Source organism: Peromyscus leucopus, chromosome 7, assembly GCF_004664715.2.
Source record: "Peromyscus leucopus breed LL Stock chromosome 7, UCI_PerLeu_2.1, whole genome shotgun sequence".
Classification (NCBI taxonomy): domain Eukaryota; kingdom Metazoa; phylum Chordata; class Mammalia; order Rodentia; family Cricetidae; genus Peromyscus; species Peromyscus leucopus.
Genome location: NC_051069.1, coordinates 85,078,096 through 85,097,209, shown reverse-complemented (window position 1 = coordinate 85,097,209; position 19,114 = coordinate 85,078,096). Strand labels below are relative to the sequence as shown.

At 38.1% G+C, this 19,114-nt stretch overlaps 1 protein-coding gene across 2 annotated transcripts in view; it reads left to right on the top strand.

The window, feature by feature from the left end:
- The window catches only part of Rasa2 (RAS p21 protein activator 2), a 112,624-nt gene that overhangs the window by 14,809 nt on the left and 78,701 nt on the right, over positions 1 to 19,114 (top strand). For both annotated transcript variants that reach the window (XM_028866033.2, XM_028866034.2), the window contains exons 2-3: positions 6,922 to 7,039; positions 12,252 to 12,355. In XM_028866033.2, coding sequence (XP_028721866.1) covers positions 6,922 to 7,039; positions 12,252 to 12,355 — 222 coding nt within the window. The remainder of the gene's footprint in view (positions 1 to 6,921; positions 7,040 to 12,251; positions 12,356 to 19,114) is intronic.

The following is a 19,114-nucleotide window of genomic DNA, read 5'->3' as shown; positions in this document are numbered from 1 at the left end:
AGAGTATCTGGCAGACTTTTAGTGAAACAAGAAATTTGAAGAACTGTCCCATATATTTTGGCAAAGTTTGTCAGTCACTTTCCTCTGTGTCCTGCAGAATGTAGGACAGTTTCTTTGTGAAGCAGAAGCTTAAAGGACCATCTCACCTTGTTTTTGCAAAGTTCAGTGGTCACTTTCCTATGGGTCCTGCATGTCCAGTTTATACAGCATACTGTCAAGCAGTCGAGGCAAGGGCACTTTTTTGCCCAGTGGCTAACTTTTGCCACAAAAAAGTAAACTTCATATGGAGTTTCTTTGATGCCCATCATCTTCTTTGAAGTAATTGGTGCTGCTGGGAGCAGATGTGTCTCCCTTTCCAGAAAAGTCTTAAGTTCTTAAAACATTTTAAATGCCATATTCTATAGGTCTTTGAAGTGTTTGAAGATTACGTATCTATCTGAAATATATCTTTGTGTATCTAGAAAACCAAAATATAAGTTTGATTATTATAGATTATTATTTGTATTTTTTATTATACATTACAATTTCAAGTGAGCTGTATAAACATAATACCCCAAACAAAAGCAGAAATATACATTGAGTATAACAAAATTAACTTTAAATTTGTATCAATAAACCAAATCCATATCAATGTAAAGTATTTTGAGATTAACAGTTGTTTTTTGGATCAAAGTAGATTTAATAATCTACCTTTTTAAAAATCATTTCTATATCATATCTCTCTTTTTTATTTATAAAGAGATTATATTTATAATAAACCCTCTTTAAATAAAAGCAAACATTTATAAACAATATTTTGGGAATTTGGGCATAGCGTCCCATACTACTTCCTGCTGAGTGGGGGTGTTGGCAATCTTATGGGGATCCTGAGAAATTTTAGAATTAAAATTAAATCTTGGCTGTAGTAGTCTGTGGGGCTGCATCATCTCAGCCAGTTGCTTTTGAAGCTGTTCTGGAGGTTGGACCATCTGGGCCATCTGTTCCCATTGGAGATTTTTCAGGGGGTCTTCCTTGATGGAATATATTAACCTGTGGAAGGAATTCACAGCTTCTCATTTTCCTTGGAAACAAAAGCAAAACCTCTTTTCCACAGCAACATATCCTTAGACCCAAATTTTGAAGTCAAGATAATCAAATGTCTCTCTGTAGTTAAAAAAAAAAAAAAAATCCCAAAGACAGCACAATAATAGACAGCATCCAGGCTCTCAGTGTATATTCCATCTTTCTGTAACTTTTATTTTTTTACCTCTATTTCTTTTTAAGGACTTTCTTTACCCTCTTCTCTCTCTCACGCCTGTGTATATTTTTAAACACACTATAACCCGTTTAGAGGTTTGTTCCATCTGAGTCTGTTTTATTGTGTATCTGTAATCATTTTCTGACCATTGCTTTAAACTGCAGCATGGCTAAGACCAAAGCAGCCCTGACTGCTGGCTCCGCCCCACTTGGCTTTTCAACATGGTGCAGGTACCAACAAGTCACACTTCCCCAATTCTGGGAATTAGTGTTAAGTATAGTGGAGCTGTGTTCTTAGGTTCATAACTGTGCTTTCAAGCCTGCAGGCAGTGGCTAGGAGAAGCCTCTCTGCCTGCCACTACCCAAATAACCACATATAGATTTCCTTTTATTACAATGGAAGTGAAAATCATTTTTTCAATTGGCTTGCCCAAGTATCATCTCAAACTACAGTGAAATGCTATAAGAAATTTTCCAGAGACAGATACATTCATGCATTGAATTAATATGTATGTATGTATGTATGTATGTATGTATGTGTATATATATGTGTGTGTGTCACTTTATTTTAAAGGTTTTGGTTTTGTTTATATATGTGTCCATGTAGGTGTGTGGCATATGTGTGCCAGTACCTTTGGAAACCAGGAGAGGATGTTGGATCCCATGAAGTTAGAAGCAGTTAGTTGTGAGCCAATTGGCAATAGAACTCCAGTTCTCTGGAAGAGCAGCAAGCTGACTTAACTACTGTGCCAGCTCTCCAGCCCCCCTCCCCAACTCTCTGTTTTTTTTGAGACAGGGTCTTACTATGTATCTCTGACTGTCCTGGAACTCATTCTGTAGACCAGGCTGGCCTACCTCTGCCTCCTACATGCTGGGTTCAAAGGCATGTGCTACCATGCTTGACTTTTTTTTTTAATTTAAGAAGCTTTATTTGTGTGTGTGTGTGTGTGTGTGTGTGTGTGTGTGTGTGTGTGTGTGTGTGTGTGTGTGCGTAAATGATATGGAGGTCAGAGGGAGATTTTGTGGAGTCAGTTCTCTCCTACCATCTCTACATGGCTTCTGAGGATCTAATTCAGCTCATTAAACTTTCATGGCAAGTGCTTTTACCCACTCAGCCATGTTGTCAGACCCAAGATCTTTTAGTAAGTTCCAGGCCAGTGAGGCATCCTGTGTCAAAAAAAAGAAAAGGGGGGAAAAAAGTTGGCAACTCTTAAGGAATGGCACCCGAAATTGTCCTCTGGATTCCATACTGACTACACACTTAATGTGCACATGCTGTCTCCTCCCTCCAGGCTCCCAAAACAGACTGAGTGGAATTCTCATGACTGACTTCGAAATCACATTTCAAGGCTGTGGTGTTGCCTTGCATGAGTGTGAGGCCCTGAGTTCAATCCCCAGTACCACGAAAACAGACAAAATCACATCTCAGATAGGCCACCAAAAAGTTACTCTTTTAAGATCAAAAGAGCCCTTCAGAGTTGGTAAAAAGCTTTAACTTGTAACTATTACTGCTTACAACCTTGCTACCTCTGCCATGGTTAGAAATGTTCTAGTATTAAGAAATAGCCATTGGCAGGTAGTCACCTTCATCATCGCTGTTGCTGATTCTAGATCCAACCCAGACCTCCCATAGCCTGTACTACAGAATAGATGCCCTGCAAAGTCCTCCCTCCCTTCCAAAAGAAGGTCTCACTTTGTAGCTTTGGTTGGCCTAGGACTTACTGTGTAGATCAGACTAGCCTTGAACTCAGATCCATCCACCTGCCTCAACTTCCTGAGTGTTGGGATTAAAGGTGGGTGCCACCATGCCTGGAAAGTCTTTTATTTTATAATGATACATCTTTTAAATACCTATAATTGGTCTTTTACCCTAATGAATTAAATAGTCTGTCCCAAATTTCTTCACATTTAAGTATGTTCTGTGGATAAAGGTCTGAATGAGGAAGTAAAACAAAGACAACTGAAAATTAGCCTCCTCAACTCAGGCAGGGCAATGTTACCAGATACTACAAAGTGGACAGATAAAGTGGACATTGAAAGGCAATAATTGGATTTGGTGGTGCTTAATATTATTAGTGTTCTTGGAGGTGTAGACAAAGGAGGTTCTGAAGCTAATTGTAGAAAGTACAAGTAGAAGAGAAAGATTAGAGCTAGAAGATAGGTTATTTTGGCCCAGTGCATGTGATTTATATCCTAAAATTGCATGGAGGTAGTAGGACCATCTGTGAGGAAGTACAGCTTCAAAAGTTCTTCACTTTTGCATTTTTTGTAGCTTGATGATGTGGTGTGTGCTGTTAACACCTTTCCCTTCTGCTGAGAGATGTGACAGGTGCAGCAGTGCTTCAGTGTCCCAACCACTGGCTACTGCACTTTATAAACACAGTAGTCACTGTTGTAGTTGGGAATTACAGTTTAAATTCCTGATGACTGATTAAACATGTTAGTGTGATTATTTTGGAGAATTGGGCATTGATTGGATGAATTAATTTTTAGCAATCCTTATTTGAACTTCAGTCAGTGGTAAATATTTTTAAAAAAGAAGCAAGTTAGAATTGCTTTTATAGAAAGTGATGTTGGGTGCATTTCTTTATATTATATAAGATCTAGGCCTTTAATTATTCTAAGTAAATTTCTGGCTATGTCAATTTCATTAGATTCTGCAGACAGAATAACTCTTGCTTCCCTCTTGGGGATGGTATTGGTAGATTATGTACACATTATGCAGCATTATTTTCTAAACAGTACTTAACATGACTAGAGCAGGTTCACGCCCAGGGGCAGTGATTTAATGTTCTAAACTCTCACATTAAATTTGGAGCATATTTATTGTAGTCTAATTCTAGTTTTTGTATATTTCAGGCCTTGTGTGATGGTCTCTATGAACTTTGGTTTTAAAACAAATCCATTGTGTTATGCAAAGGAGGAGAGTCTGAGAAATGAAAATAGAATTGCTAAACAAGGTCCTGAGTGGGAGAGAGAACCCTGGTGGAAGGGCTAGCTCTAGATGAAGAGAGGATTCTGATTTCTTACTTGTTTTTCCTGTAGGGAACTATTTCACTTCTAAATACCATCTCGTTTTAGTTAGTTTGGGAATCATTTACACAGTGAGATTCCTTGATTCTGATTTACTTGGGATGAGCATGACTTTGTTTATAATGGCTGAATGGTAATTTTATTTTTTTTCTAGTCTCCAATAATAAATTTAATAATAATGAATATTTTATTGTTGCTTTTCCATAGACTCTTTTTTCCTTCTTTCCTTTCCTTTTCTTTTTAGACAGGGTCTCATGATGCAGTGCCTTGGTTGGAATGAAACTTGGTATGTAGACCAGGCTGGTTTCAAACTCAGATCCTCCTGCCTCTGCTTACTGAGTGCTGGAATTAAAGATACACACCACCACACCTGGCTCTTTGATTTTATTTTAAGTTTTAAAAATTATTTGTTTACTGAATTTTTTTATAAATGCTTCTTAAGTTTCTGGTAGACTTTAGACTTTATAACATATTCGCTTTAATAGCTGTTAGTTAAGCAGAAAGAACCCAAACCTTCATTAGAAAAACTGTTCTACAGTGATTTCTCTGAAGTTATGTAATGCTTAGTAGGAGAGAAAGAGAGACATTGATCTCATGATTCTTAGAGTAATTAATGTTCTTTCCTTTAGGAAGCTACCCTGTTTTCTTTTAAAAGCTTATTTGTCTATTTATTACATGTGTTGGGGGTAGGGATGGGATATGTGTACATACTATGGCATGTATGTAGAGGTCAGAGGACAACTTTTAGGAGTCAGTTCACTTTGCTTTTGAAGCAGAGTCCCTCTTGTCTGGCTCAAGACCTGCTGGGTGGTTCTCCTGTGCCCTCCTCTCATCTTACTGTAGAAATGCTGGGAACAGCCGGGCAGTAGTGGCGCATGTCTTTAATCCCAGCACTCGGGAGGCAGAGCCAGGCAGATCTCTGTGAGTTCGAGGCCAGCCTGGGCTACAGAGTGAGATCCAGGACAGGCACCAAAATTACACAGAGAAACCCTGCCTCAAAAAACAACAAACAAACAAAAAGAAATGCTGGGAACATTTCATGTGTACCCTTCCATCCAGCTATTTAGGATTGCACACAAATGTTTTCACCCACTGAACTTTCTTACTGGCCCCTTCCTTACTGCCTTTTATTTGTACATGGAGTGTATTTCAGTGCATAGACTTGTGTTTGTCCTTTTGGTACATGAATAGCTCACAAGAACTTCAAAGCTTGACTTACTGGATTTTTGTTTTGTTTTGTTTTGGTTTTGGTTTTTTGAGACAGGGTTTCTCTGTGTAGCTTTGCACCTTTCCTGGAACTTACTTGTTTTAATCCCAGCACTCGGGAGGCAGAGGCAGGCGGATCTCTGTGAGTTCGAGGCCAGCCTGGACTACCAAGTGAGTTCCAGGAAAGGCGCAAAGCTACACAGAGAAACCCTGTCTCGAAAAGCCAAAAAAAAAAAAGATATAGCCATGCTTGTCTGAACAAAAAAGTTACAGTGCTTGGATTTGGGTGATACTGGTGAAGGAAAGAAGTAATTAAATTTTAGATTTTATCTTTTTAAAGATTTTCTGATGAACTGGATGTATAAGAAAGTGGCAGAAATATGATAAGGGAGAGAGAAATAATGGTAGACCAAGGGAAGAGCTTGTAGAAGAGGAAATAAGATTTTCTTTTCTGGAACTTTTTAAATTTGAGATACCTACTGGATATCCAGAGAACATTTACATTTAGCATGGAGGAGGGAAGGTCACGCCTGCAGACACAGAACTAGAAGCCACTAGTATTAACACTCTATGCTGCAGGAGTTTATAGAAAAAAAGAAGGGGTGGTCCAGAACTGAGCCCTGAGGCAATTACAGCATTGTAGTGAGAAGGGGATGAGCAGAGTGGAAGACATAGGAGGAAAGCCAGAAATAGTATGTTGTAGAATCCAAGAGGAAGGAGCTTGTGAAATGTTCACACTGTTAATGATGCTGCAAGGGTGGCTATAGTGAGACCAAGATTGAACATAGGACTTAGTAAGCCAGCATTTATTGACATTGGTGACTTTGGTTAAAGTAGTTTCAGTGTCACACTGGGATCAGGAGCTGGTTAGAGAGGACCAAAGAGTGGATGGAAAGTGAGAAAGAAATTTAGAAGTGGAGGTTTGGCAAGGGAGAAGAGGTGGGATTAAGGATGATTAGTTGCTTCTTTTGTTTGTTTTAATGGGGAAATGTTTTTTGTGTGCTGATGAGAGAAACCTGGTCAAAGGGAAAGTTAATGCTGATTCAGGAAAGGGATTAATTGCAGGAAAATTCTTGAGATGGTACTTGTTGGACAGAATGGAGAGTGAGTACCTTTTCATAGGGGAAGGATGCAGTGTTGTATTATGACCTCATGTGTCTAGACATAGCTCCTCCCTTTAGTCTTTTCTGTTTTTAAACATTTAGGTTTTTTCTTAATTAAAAAATACACTTTGCTACAGAGTTCTCAGGAAAAACTCATCACTTTTTAGCCACATCCTCCAGTCTTACTAGTCTCCTTTAGACCACCTTGACCTCTCTGATTACTAGTTCCTTTTTTCTCTACTCCATATTATGCCTTCTTTCAGACTGAATAAATATGCATATATAAGCCTTGAATGGTATAAGGAAGGATATTTAATATCAATTTAAACTTTTGTGCCAACAGATGAAGCAAAAAATTTATTGCCATATCTTGGACCCAACAAAATGCGAGATTGTTTCTGCACTATAAATTTGGACCAAGAAGAAGTTTATCGCACCCAGGTTGTTGAAAAGTCTTTAAGGTTGGTAGAAAATAACAAATTACGATTCATTTGATATGTATTCATAGTTTTATGTATTTTCCAGATTTTTATCAAGTTGATATTCTTGAATTTAAACTACTATTTTTATTTAAAGATTTTCTTTTCTATTATGAATTTATTTTTAGAATTACAGGATGTAAGCATTTGAAGGGGCCTTGAATGTTCAGTAGTTAGGCTAACAACATCATCGGCTCCTTAACAGTAGCTTTGGCTAGGGGTCATGTGGCATCTGCTTAATAATGTTCCAGTCACCAAGAAGTTCATGCTTCCTAAGCAGTCTGCTTGGTCTTTGAACTGTTCTGACTCAGAAAGTGCTTATGTTTAATTGCTTAATGATTATTAAAATGACATCCAACCATGTACCAAGCTCTTGCTCAGTTCTGGGTTCTGTTTACGCGTCTGTCTGTGAGAATGACATCAATGCAGTGCTTGCTTTCATGTGGCTTTTCATTGCCTTAGGAAGTATTTTTTCTGAGTTGTCCTAGGAGGTCCCTTAGATTTTCTGGGGAATGAGTTTAGTTCATCTTTTATATGACACTATTAAATGTTTGAAAACTATTGTAAGACTTGAGTCTGTTTTCTAGGCTAAATTTTGCCTATTTATTTGAGCTTTCCTCAAAGTGCATCATTTTATTTCTCCAAAGAATAAATTAATTCTTAAAATTCATGCAAGTTGGAGCTAGAGAGATGACTTAGTTGGTAAAGTACTTGGAGCATGAATATGAGAATTGCTGTTCCATCCCCAGCACCCATGTGAGAAAGTCAGGTGCAGTAGTTCCCACTTGTAGTCCTAGTGCTGAGGACATGGAGATGGGAGGATCCAAAGAACTGGATGGCCAACTAGTATAGCCAAATTGTTCAACAAGCGCCTTTGTCTCAAAAAATAAGTTGGAAAATGATTGAAAAAGAAACCTAATATCAACCTCTAGCCTACACACCCTTTACCCCCTGTACCTACATATACACAAGAACACACACATAACACACACACACACACACACACACACACACACACTCATTCACTCACACTCACACTTGAAGTTAACTTATTAGTATATTAACAGGGGATAAGCCCTTGGTAGGTTGTTTTCATCTTTGGAAGTTAATTACACTTTGAAAGTATCACAGCAAATTCTTAATTTGCCTCCTCTGCCTTGTTGCAGTGTTTGTAATTCTGATTTAGGATTATGCTAAAGCCAGGTATCATAACACATGCTTTCAATCACAGCAGGTCTCTGTTGAATTTGAGGCCAGCCTGGTCTACATAGGAAGTTCCAGGGCTACATAGTGAGAGTCTGTCTCAAAAACAAACAAGCAACAACAAAAACCAAACCAAACAAAAAACAAGTTGTAACTTGTATTTCATTCCATTGAATTTCTGGAATATGTTTTGGTACTGTGTTTACCCTGTCTCCTTATTCTTGCCTGTCTTCCCCTCTGAAGTTTGCCTGTGTCTTTTTTCCTCTTCTTCCTTTCTCTCTTCTCCTCTTTCTTACACCTTCCCTTTCCCTTTCTTCCTCTCCTCTTCCTCGGCACACAGGGTCTTGCTATGTAGCCCAGGTTGACCTTGAACTCTTACTCCTTCTTCAGCCTCTGAAATGCCTGTGTTGTAGGCATATCCCTCTGCATGCCCTTTTATGTCTTTTGGTCCTTATAAGTTTGAACTCTTCATAAGGAAAGTATTATATAAAACTAAAGTAGGCCAATGTAGAGGGTTAGTCAGTAGTTTGTAAAGATGTCAGCTGTCAAGCTTGACTGCTTGAGTTTAGTAACTGTAGTTGGAGTTTTTATGTGCCCCAGCAGTTGCTCCCAAATGTCTACTCAGAGACTTACCATTAATTATGAATGCTCGGCCAATAGCTCAGGCTTATTACTAACTAACTCGTAGAACTTAAATTAACCCATTTCTATTAATCTATGTGCTACTCCGAGGCTCGTGACTTTTACCTCTGCTGCATGTCTTGCTTCGTTTCCTTCTGGCTGGTGACTCTCTCACTTGGCCTTTCTTCTTCCCAGCATTTTCTCTGCCCCACAAATCCTGCCTAGCTATTGGCCAGTCAGCTTTTTATTAACAGCAATACATATTTATAGTATGCAAATATTGTTCTATAGCAGGTGCCCAGAGCCCACATGGTGAAAGGAGAGAACCAACTCCCACTGGTCCCACTTCAAAGATTTTGTCATAAGTCATAGACTTATATTAATGTTTTTCACATTTGTGCATACAAATTCATACATGTCTTTTTTATTTACATTTATAAATGATATAATGTCACCAACAGTCTGAATAATTTGTCACATAATGAATGAAGTTAAAGGCACAGCAGGCAGGGATTTGAGGCCTGAAATTATTTAAATTTCAGTCTGTTACAACAATTTTATATCACAAGGTATTCAGTGATAAAATTAAATAGTAATTGTCCATAAGTTGGGTACTTGTAGTTTGTAATATGTAGCCATATATATGAAAATAACCAGAATTAGCTTATATTTTTTAACCTTTAACCTTTATGAATTTTTGTGTAGCAGAAAATGATGAAATCGGTTTTCTTTATTTCTTTATCCACCTTTAAAAATAAGAAAATAATTTGAAAGATAATTTAAAGCTAGCACTGTTACTACATTAGACACTTAAGAGTATAGCTAGTTAGATTAGATAATTCTTAGATTCTGAGTGTCCTCTAATTTTTCCTTTTAGAATGGGGCAAAACAATATGTATTAAAAACCTTTCCACATCTTGATTTTATTATAATGTTCTCAATATTTATATAAGTTGCGACCAATCATTCAGATGAAAGTAGCTACATGGTAGATCTAACTTCTCCTTCCGAGTTTTTTCTTTTTGTTCTTGATCTTTAGTTTTTATAACTTTGAATTATGAAACAGAAAATAGTGTAGAATTTCCAAAAGAATTATGTAATATATTCTGCTTTTAAACACCTCTAAATGAAAGCAAAACCCTTAATAATTAAGACATTTAAAATATGAGAAGACTCAGATATTTCATAAAAGATGATATACAAATGTCTTGAAGACACATGAAAAGAGATCAAGCAAACATAGTCTGAAACCATTTTGTCAATATTAGGATTTAATCGGTAATGTAATGTGATAGAGCTTTCACCACTTGACTTACAGTGTGATGGGGTAGTTGCAGAGGGTACAAGGGAAGTTTCTGGGAGATAGGTTTTATTTTTAATTCAATCTTTGAAAATTCTGTGTTGTTGGAATTTCTTTTGGGACCACCAGCCCCCAAATAACGACACAGAGATTTATTATTAATTGTGAAAGCTTGGCCTTTAGCTTAGGCTTGTTTCCAACTAGCTCTTATAACTTAAATTAACTTGCTTAATTAATCTACATTTGCTGTGTGGCTTTTTACCTCTTCTCCATTCTGTATGTCCAACTTCTTCCATGTCTGACTCCCTTCATGTCTTGCTGGTGACTCTGATGCACCTAGATTCATTCTTCTCTCTGTCTGAGAAAGTTCTGCCTAACCTCTCCTGCCTAGTTACTGGCCATTCAGCTTTTTTATTAAACCAATCAGGTGCCTTAGACAGGCAAGGTAAAACAGCGACACATCTTTACAGTTTGCTCAAGTATCCTGCAACAACTACACATGAATGTGTTGTTTTTAAGTCATACCCCTTGCATACCCTCTGAACACCTTCTAATGAGTACTCCTATTTTCGTGTATGTAGGTGACCCACTGAGTTTAATTAGGCCTCTTGCATAAGCATGGGTGGGACATTATTTCCTGGAGCACGGAAACTAACCAACGGCTGCACCACTGAAGAAAATGGTTTTCTGTTCTAGTAGTCATTGACTGCCAGTGGGGCCTCCCAGGCCTTCCCCACCCATGATGAGTCAGTTGATAAAGTGCTTCCTTGAAAGCATTGAGAACTTCATTTTAGATACTTAGCAACCCATTACCAAACACTGGTGATGTAATCCCAAGACTGAGGATGTGGAGACAAGAGGATCCCTGGGACTTGCTGGCCAGTCAGAATAGCCAAATCAGTGAGCTGCAGGTTCGGCAAGAAACCCTGTGTCAAAAATAAGGTAGATACAGATGGAGGAAGATGTTCGATTTCAACTTCTCAACTCTATCCTGATGCACCCATTTCACACATATGTACACACAAATCAAATCACTGAGTCTGGGGAGTTAGCTCCGTGAGTAAAGTGTTTGTCGTACAAGCATGAGAACCTGAGTTTGGATCCTCAACACCTATGTAACAAGCTGTTTGCCATGGCTTGAAAATGAGCTGGGCCTGTAGGCACAGGGAAATCCAGACTCGGGGAAAGACCCTGTCTCAAAAAATAAGGTGGAGACAGATTGAAGAAGACACTCAACATTGATAGACTCACACCTGTACACATATGTGCACACATACACACACATAGGAAGAATTCTTATCACTGGACTAAAATTATAGCTCAGTGGTAGAGTACTTGCCTAGCATATACAAGGCCCCAAGTCTAGGCCCTGGACTCCTCCAACCCCATAAAACTAGTTGTTTGTGTAAGGTACTATTGGGATCATAAGGGAACTTTCTAGGGTGGTAACAGTGTTCTATATTTTGATTGGTGTGGAAGCTACACAGGTTTGTAAATTTATCAAAGGCCACCAGCCTCCATAGATAAGATTTGATAATATGTAGTTTATAAATAACTTGGGAAAGATAATAAAAATATTTAATATTCAATATTTATAGTACATTTGAAAATATTTTATATAGCATTATCCATTTTAGGTGTTAGGTATTATTGTGATCAATACAACTTTATGTAGTTATATATTTCTAAGATAATAATGTGAATGGCTTTGTTCTTGACTCTCATTTAGGTCTACTTAGGTGACCATGACCTAGGCAGTTACTAGATCTTCTGTCCACAGGACCTTCTGAAAAATTATGTGTTTAGAATTCTTTTAACACCTGAGGTCTTTTTAGTTCAGCTTAATTTGTTTAGGATCTCAATACTAAAACAATATTGAGAATAATTTTGGAGTTTTTGAAGTTCTTTTCTAAAGAATTTAGTTTATAATTTCATTGATGTTTATTGAAAGTGACATTTGAATTGATTTTATTTAACAGGACTATTTTAATAGTGGTAGTAATGAATTATTTAATAGTAATAATAAATTATATATTATTTGGCATAATGAGCTTTCTCTTTTCTCTCTAGACCATATTTCAGTGAAGAATTTTACTTTGAGATTCCAAGAACTTTCCAGTATTTGTCGTTTTATGTTTATGATAAGAATGTCTTACAAAGAGATCTTCGTATAGGTAGGTACAATTCATAATTTATTTATTTTTATTTTTTATTTATTTATTTATTTATTTATTTTGGTTTTTTCGAGACAGGGTTTCTCTGTGTAGCTTTGCGCCTTTCCTGGAGCTCACTTGGTAGCCCAGGCTGGCCTCGAACTCACAGAGATCCGCCTGCCTCTGCCTCCCGAGTGCTGGGACTAAAGGCGTGCGCCACCAACGCCCGGCTTTTTTTTTTTTTTTTTTTTTTTTTTGAGACAGGGTTCTCTGTGTAGCTCTGGCTATCCTGGAACTCACTTTGTAGACCAGGCTATCCTTGAATTCACAGAGCTCCACTTGCCTCTGCCTCCTGAGTGCTGGGATTATCAAGATAAAATATTTGTAAAATGTGGGTGCTTAGAATCAAACCCAAGTCCTCTGAAAAATAAATCATTGCTCTTGAATGCTGAACCATTTCTTCAGCTCCCCGCCCTCCTTTATCCCCCGTGAAGATTATGTCACTATATTTCCCAGACTGGTTTTGAACTGGTGGGCTCAAAGGATCATCCTATCCCAGTCCCCTTAGTAGATGGCATTACAGCATGCCCCATCAGCCCTGATCTATCACATTTGTATTGTAGATGTCTACAGACTTGTATTCTTTCTCATTACTGTAGTCGGAAGTTTTCCTGTGTTCAGCCTGGCTCTGAGCAGTCCAGACAAATCTCTGTTACCCTATTCCTGCAGCCGCTTATAAAACAATCATTCAGAGGCTTAATATTAGTTGTAAATTATGTAGCCTATGGCTCAGGCTTCTTACTAGCTAACTCTTATAACTAAACGTAGCTCATTTCTATTAATCTATATGTCACCACGTGTTCTGTGGCGTTACCTGTGTGCCATTATGTGCTGTTCCCCAGTCAGTGGGATGGCATCTCCTCCACCTCTGCCTTTCTTCTTCCTGACTCTTTCCTGGATTTCCTGCCTGCCTCTAAGCTGCCTTGCCATAGGCCAAACAGCTTTATTTATCAACCAATCAGAGCAACACATACTCACAGCATACAGAAAGACATCCCATAGAACGTTCCCTTTTCTTTCTAATCAAAAAGGAAGGTTTTAATTTTAACATAGTAAAGTTAATGTAATAGAACAGTTATCAAGCAGGAATTACAGTTACAATATCTAAAAGGCAGGGAATTCAAGCAGAGAGACAAAAAAAGGAGAGGCACAGGCAGAGAGTCGCCAGCCTGCCGCCCAAGGAACAACATGCCAGCAGACTGGTAAGCCACAGAACACGTGGCAAAACACAGACTTATAGAAATGGATTAATTGAAGATATAAGAGCTAGCTAGCAAGAAGCCTGCCATATGCCATGCAATTGGTAATTAATGTAAGCCTCTGAGTAATTATTTTATAAGTGGCTGTGGGACCACAGGCCGGGTGGGACTGAAGAAAAACTTTTCAACTACACATCACCATGACAAGTTCCTGGCAGAAGCGACTTGAAGGAGGAAGGATTCGTCATGGAGAGAAGGCACAGCAGGGGGGGTGGCTCAGGCCTGGTCACTGGGAGCATAAAGTGACAGGTTCATCCTGGCAGTTGACCAGGGAGCAGGGAGCAGGGGACAAGAACTAGGGTTCAAATGCCTGCTCTAGTTACTTGTCTCTATCAGTTAGGCACCAAACCTCCCCAGACAGCACTAGCTGAGGACCAGGTGTTTAAAATACATGAGCTGTAGGGAAGGATTTCAGAGTTGAACCATAAAATATGCTACCTTTTGTCACTTCCACTGCCGAATACTTGTTCTTTCAAATTCTTTTCTGCCTCAGAGCTTATTGAAAGTCAACAAAGAGACATTTTCGTGGTAGTGCGTTTTCTTTTGTTTTCTTCTGTTTGTTTTTATGAGAGAGAGAAAGCCAGCCATGCACACACTTGCATGCCCACATGGTTTGCATGGCTAGGTCAGAGGACAACTTGTAGGCATCTGTCTTAGTGTTCTGTTACTATGAACAGACGCCATGACCATGGCAACTCTTATAAAGGAAAACATTTAGTTGGGGCTGGCTTCCAGTTCAGAGGTTTAGTCCATTATCAGCATGGTGGGAAACATGGCAGATGCAGGCAGACATGGTGCTGGATATGGAGGTGAAGAGAGTAACACTGGACCTGGTGTGAGCGTTTGAAACCTCAAAGCCCACTCCCAGTGACACAATTCCTCCAATAGGCAACACCTACAAGGCCACTCCGTGAGCCTATGAGAGCCATTTTCATTCAAACCACAAAAGCAAATGCTGTCTCCTTCCGCTGTGTAGGTCCTGGGGATTATGATCAACACCATCTCAATGGCCACCGAGTTGTTTTCTTAAGTATTTTTCTTATGACTGCTTCTTAACTTTCATGCACTCTTTCTTCTTCCTAGAAACCTCTTATTGATAGATCTCCTCTTAGGCTGCATCCTCAGTTAAATTAAACAGTTGCCAGATACTTACATGGAGCATACAAAAGGTAGAGTTCCGAAGATAATAGAAGACACGTTGCTTCCATTTTATCTGAGAGGCAGCCTTGTTCTCTAATATTCAGCAAGTATGCTTTATTGGAAATACTTAGGACTAGAAATGTTTGAGATTTTGGAGTTTTGACATACTTTTGTATATTTTTTTCAATTGCTCATTCATAATAGAAAAACATCCCAAATCTAACTTTTTTTTTAATGTTGCATTGATGTTCAGAATGTCTTAGATTTCAGAGCCTATTTGGTTTCAGGTTTTTTGGATTAGGGATGGTCAACCTATATTATAATAGAGTTTGTTCTGGAGATGTGAACAATATACTTAGGAATCACAGAAGAAAAAAGAACCAGTTTTGTTTAATGCAAACCACAGCATGCACATGCCAAAACACACATGTGTGCATGCATGTGTGTGCACAGTGCCCTCTCTGCAATATAAAAAAAAATTAAAACAGTTAACTGAGACTCTTAACAAGGTAGGAGAAGGAAGTGCAGTAGCAGGTCGTAGTACCTGACAGGTGATGAGGAGGAAGGATGAGTGCTGTGTCTGGGATGTTAGTTCTGTGTTGGTGTTGATGTTAATGGGGTGTTGTTAGGAGAAGAATGGTAAGAAAGCGCAGCTAGGAATATACATTGGAGTCAAGCTGTGATACAAAACGTTTCAGCTTTGAAAAACTATGAAATTTAAACTTTATTCTGTAGATAATGATTTTGAACCTTTTAAGAATATAGTGGCTCTGTATAGTTGTATGAATGAATCCCCATATTTTTTTTTTTTTTAGTTTTTCGAGACAGGGTTTCTCTGTAGTTTTGAGCCTTTCCTGGAACTCGCTCTGTAGACCAGGCTGGCCTCGAACTCACAGAGATCCACCTGCCTCTGCCTCCCGAGTGCTGGGATTAAAGGCGTGCGCCACCACCGCCTGGCAAATCCCCATATTTTTATGTACTCTTGTTTGTTGGTTTTGTAGTTTGGAAATCATAGACAATAGGTAGTTAGGGTGAGACTGGGGCATGGAGACAGTGAAGATGCTGTTATGTGAGGTGAATGGGGCATTGGCATCAGAAATGCCTAAGAGGGAGTGCTTTATAGGGTTCAGATAGGACTTAGGGACCAAAGGGTGAAAACGATGTGAGGGGAGGTGGTATTTCTGTGGTTGTTACTAACTGAGTAGGAAACACTGGAGGAATGTTCAAGTTTGAGGGACATGTAAAAAGGGGAGAAGGGACTTTGGTTTCAAACAAATTAAACTTACATTACCTGAGAACTTAGGAGCTGCTCTGGATTGAGCAAAAGTAACTGGGAGCAAATGAGGAGGGTTTCAGGTATCAAGAGTCCCCAGTGAACACTGATAAGACATTATCAGAAGGTAGGAAGAGGGGGGATAGGAGAGATCAATAATACCTATCACATACTGCAAGATCTTTCAATGTCAGAGAGGTAGAGTAGGGATTTGAAAGAAGCTGTTGGTTATTAGCAGCATTCGAGAGTAACTGATAATTAACTGCATGTTGCTAAGATGCTCTGTGTCTTCATTGCCCCTTTACAAATCCTATAGTCTTCATTTAGTGTTTCTTGCCAAGGCCTTTAATATTTATTTCAGTAAATAATGATTTACCAAAGTTGCCTTTGCTATTTGCTTATTTTTAAAGTAAAATTCACCAGGCATGCAAGTCCACACTTGTATACCAAGAGACCGAGGCAGCAGGATTGCTGTGAGTTTGAGGCTACCTTGGGTTACAGAGTCAGGCTTCCATCTAGAAAACCAAACCAATACTTCTTTAAAAAGGCGGTGGTGGCTCATGTCTTTAATCCCCATTACTTGGGAGGCAGAGGCAGGCAGATCTGAGTTCGAGGCCAGCCTGGTCTACACAGCAAATTCCAGGACAGCCAAGGCTTCACAGAAACCCTGTCTCGAAAAACAAAATAACAACAAAAACGGGGTGGGGGTGCATAAGAAGAAGATAATTTGCTTCTCAAATGTTGTACTTGTGGGGCTGGATGGTCTTTTGGGAAGACACCCATATCAGGTGTATTTCCTTTCATCTGAAAGATTTAGTAGAAAAGATGAATTTCTATGCAGCTTTTAAGCACATATTTGGTTAAATAGGCTTAAGTTGAGGCAACATGGAACTTGAATCACTGTTTTTATCAGTACCAGTGTGATTATAGAATGAGGGCATGAATTGATCAAAGCAATAAAGTTCCAAATAAAAACTTTCAACTCTCCCTTTTAAAGTCGAGTACTTGCTGTGTGTGTGTGTATGTGTGTGTGTGTACACATCTGCATAAATATTTACAAAGTCTGCTTAAAGCTTTAAAATTACGGAAATGGTAGACTGGAGGTTCTGCAGAAGTTCTTTCTCTCATTCATGCTCATTCTTACTCACACACACACACACACACACACACACACACACACACACACACATATATATATGGATATATATATATATATATATATATATCCATATATATATATGGTCTCCCTCCCCCTGCTGACTTGAGATCACAGTTCTTCTGCTTCAGCTTCATAAGTGCCGAGGTTATAAGCATGTGCCCACCACATCTGGCTTAGAAAACTCTCTAAAAATTATATCCTAGGACTGGGACTGTAGTTCAGTACCAAAGTGCTTTTGTAGTGTACCTAGGATCCTAATAACAAGAAAGGCTAAAAAAGTAATTCTATATAAATTGAAGATGTTAAAAGTTGTATGCTAGATATTCTCTGTGCTTTTTCCTCGGGAGAAGGTAGCAACAATATTCCCTTACAAAAATCTGTAAAAGATAAGAACTTCACGGGCTGGAGAGATGGCTCAGAGGTTAAGAGCACTGACTGCTCTTCCAGAGGTCCTGAGTTCAATTCCCAGCAACTACATGGTGGCTCACAACCATCTGTAACGAGATGTGGTGCCTCTTCTGGCCTGCAGTCATACATGCTGTATACATAATAAATAAATAAATCTTTAAAAAAAGATAAGAACTTCAGCTGTAAGGCGTATGTGTGCATGTGTATGTATGTGCATATATATACATACATATGTATGTATACATGTATTTTTTAAGTACCAAGCTATTATTCATTCCCTTAAAATTTACTTCTGATACAGAATCAGTGATAATTGGAATTATGATAATTACGATTATCCTACATTCATACCATACTAAATTGAACACTTCATTATTTTGTATCCTAAGCCATTTCAGGTATGTTGATTTCTTAAGAATTTTATATAATCCATAGATGAAACATTTCAAGAAGTTTATATAATTTGACCCTCATCTAAATTCCTTTAGTAGTATAAGGAATATTTGCTTCTTTTAGTTAATGCCCATATTCTGTACTTAGATATCAGTGTACACATTCAGTACCAGAATAATTTCAGTTTTACCTTTATTTCTCATCTTAAAATTCACAAAAAAACCCTGAAGTAAATTTTCCTAGTGTCACTTTGTACAATTCTATCTTTATATTAGATTTCACTGAATATTTAAAAGAAAAAAGATTCATGGGTTTAGAGTTTTATGTATTTTAAATTTTCTGTGTTAGTAAATTAATGAATTTTCAGTAGGTCTCCTTTGAGTAGTAGTATTACAATAGTTGCCATTCTAATAAAAATCTAATTGTATATTTTAACTTATCTTTAATTATATGTCTATAATTTCAGTTCTAAGTTATAAATAAAGAGATAAGCTTATAAAACTAATATGTTAAATAACTTAAGTAACAACTTTATTAAGGTGTAAGTCACATGCCATAAAATTTCTTGTTTTGAAGTGTGTATTGTAGGGGGCTGGAGAGATGGCTCAGCAGTTAAGATCACTGGCTGCTCTCCAGAGGACCCAGGTTCAATTCCTAGCACCTACATGGCAGCTCACAACTGTAACTCTAGTTGCAGGGGATCCGAAACCCTCATATAGACATACGTGCAGGAGAAACACCAATGTACACAAAATAGAAACAAATGATCCCTTTAAAACGTGTGTACTGTATTTAATTTATTTTTTAATGGCCCAGAGGGAAAAAATTATTATATATATATATATGTATACACACACACACACACACACACACACACACACACACACATATATATATATATATCAGAAAGAGAGCAAAACACGATAAAAATGTACTAATGTAATAGATTTTGGAAATTCTGGGTGAAGAAAATGGAAGTTTCATGTACACTGTTTTTGGCAGCTTTTTTCCAAATTTTAAAATCTTTCTTTTTTCCTTTTTTTTTCTTGAGGCAAAGTCTCTCTCTGTATCTGTCCTGCAACTTATTT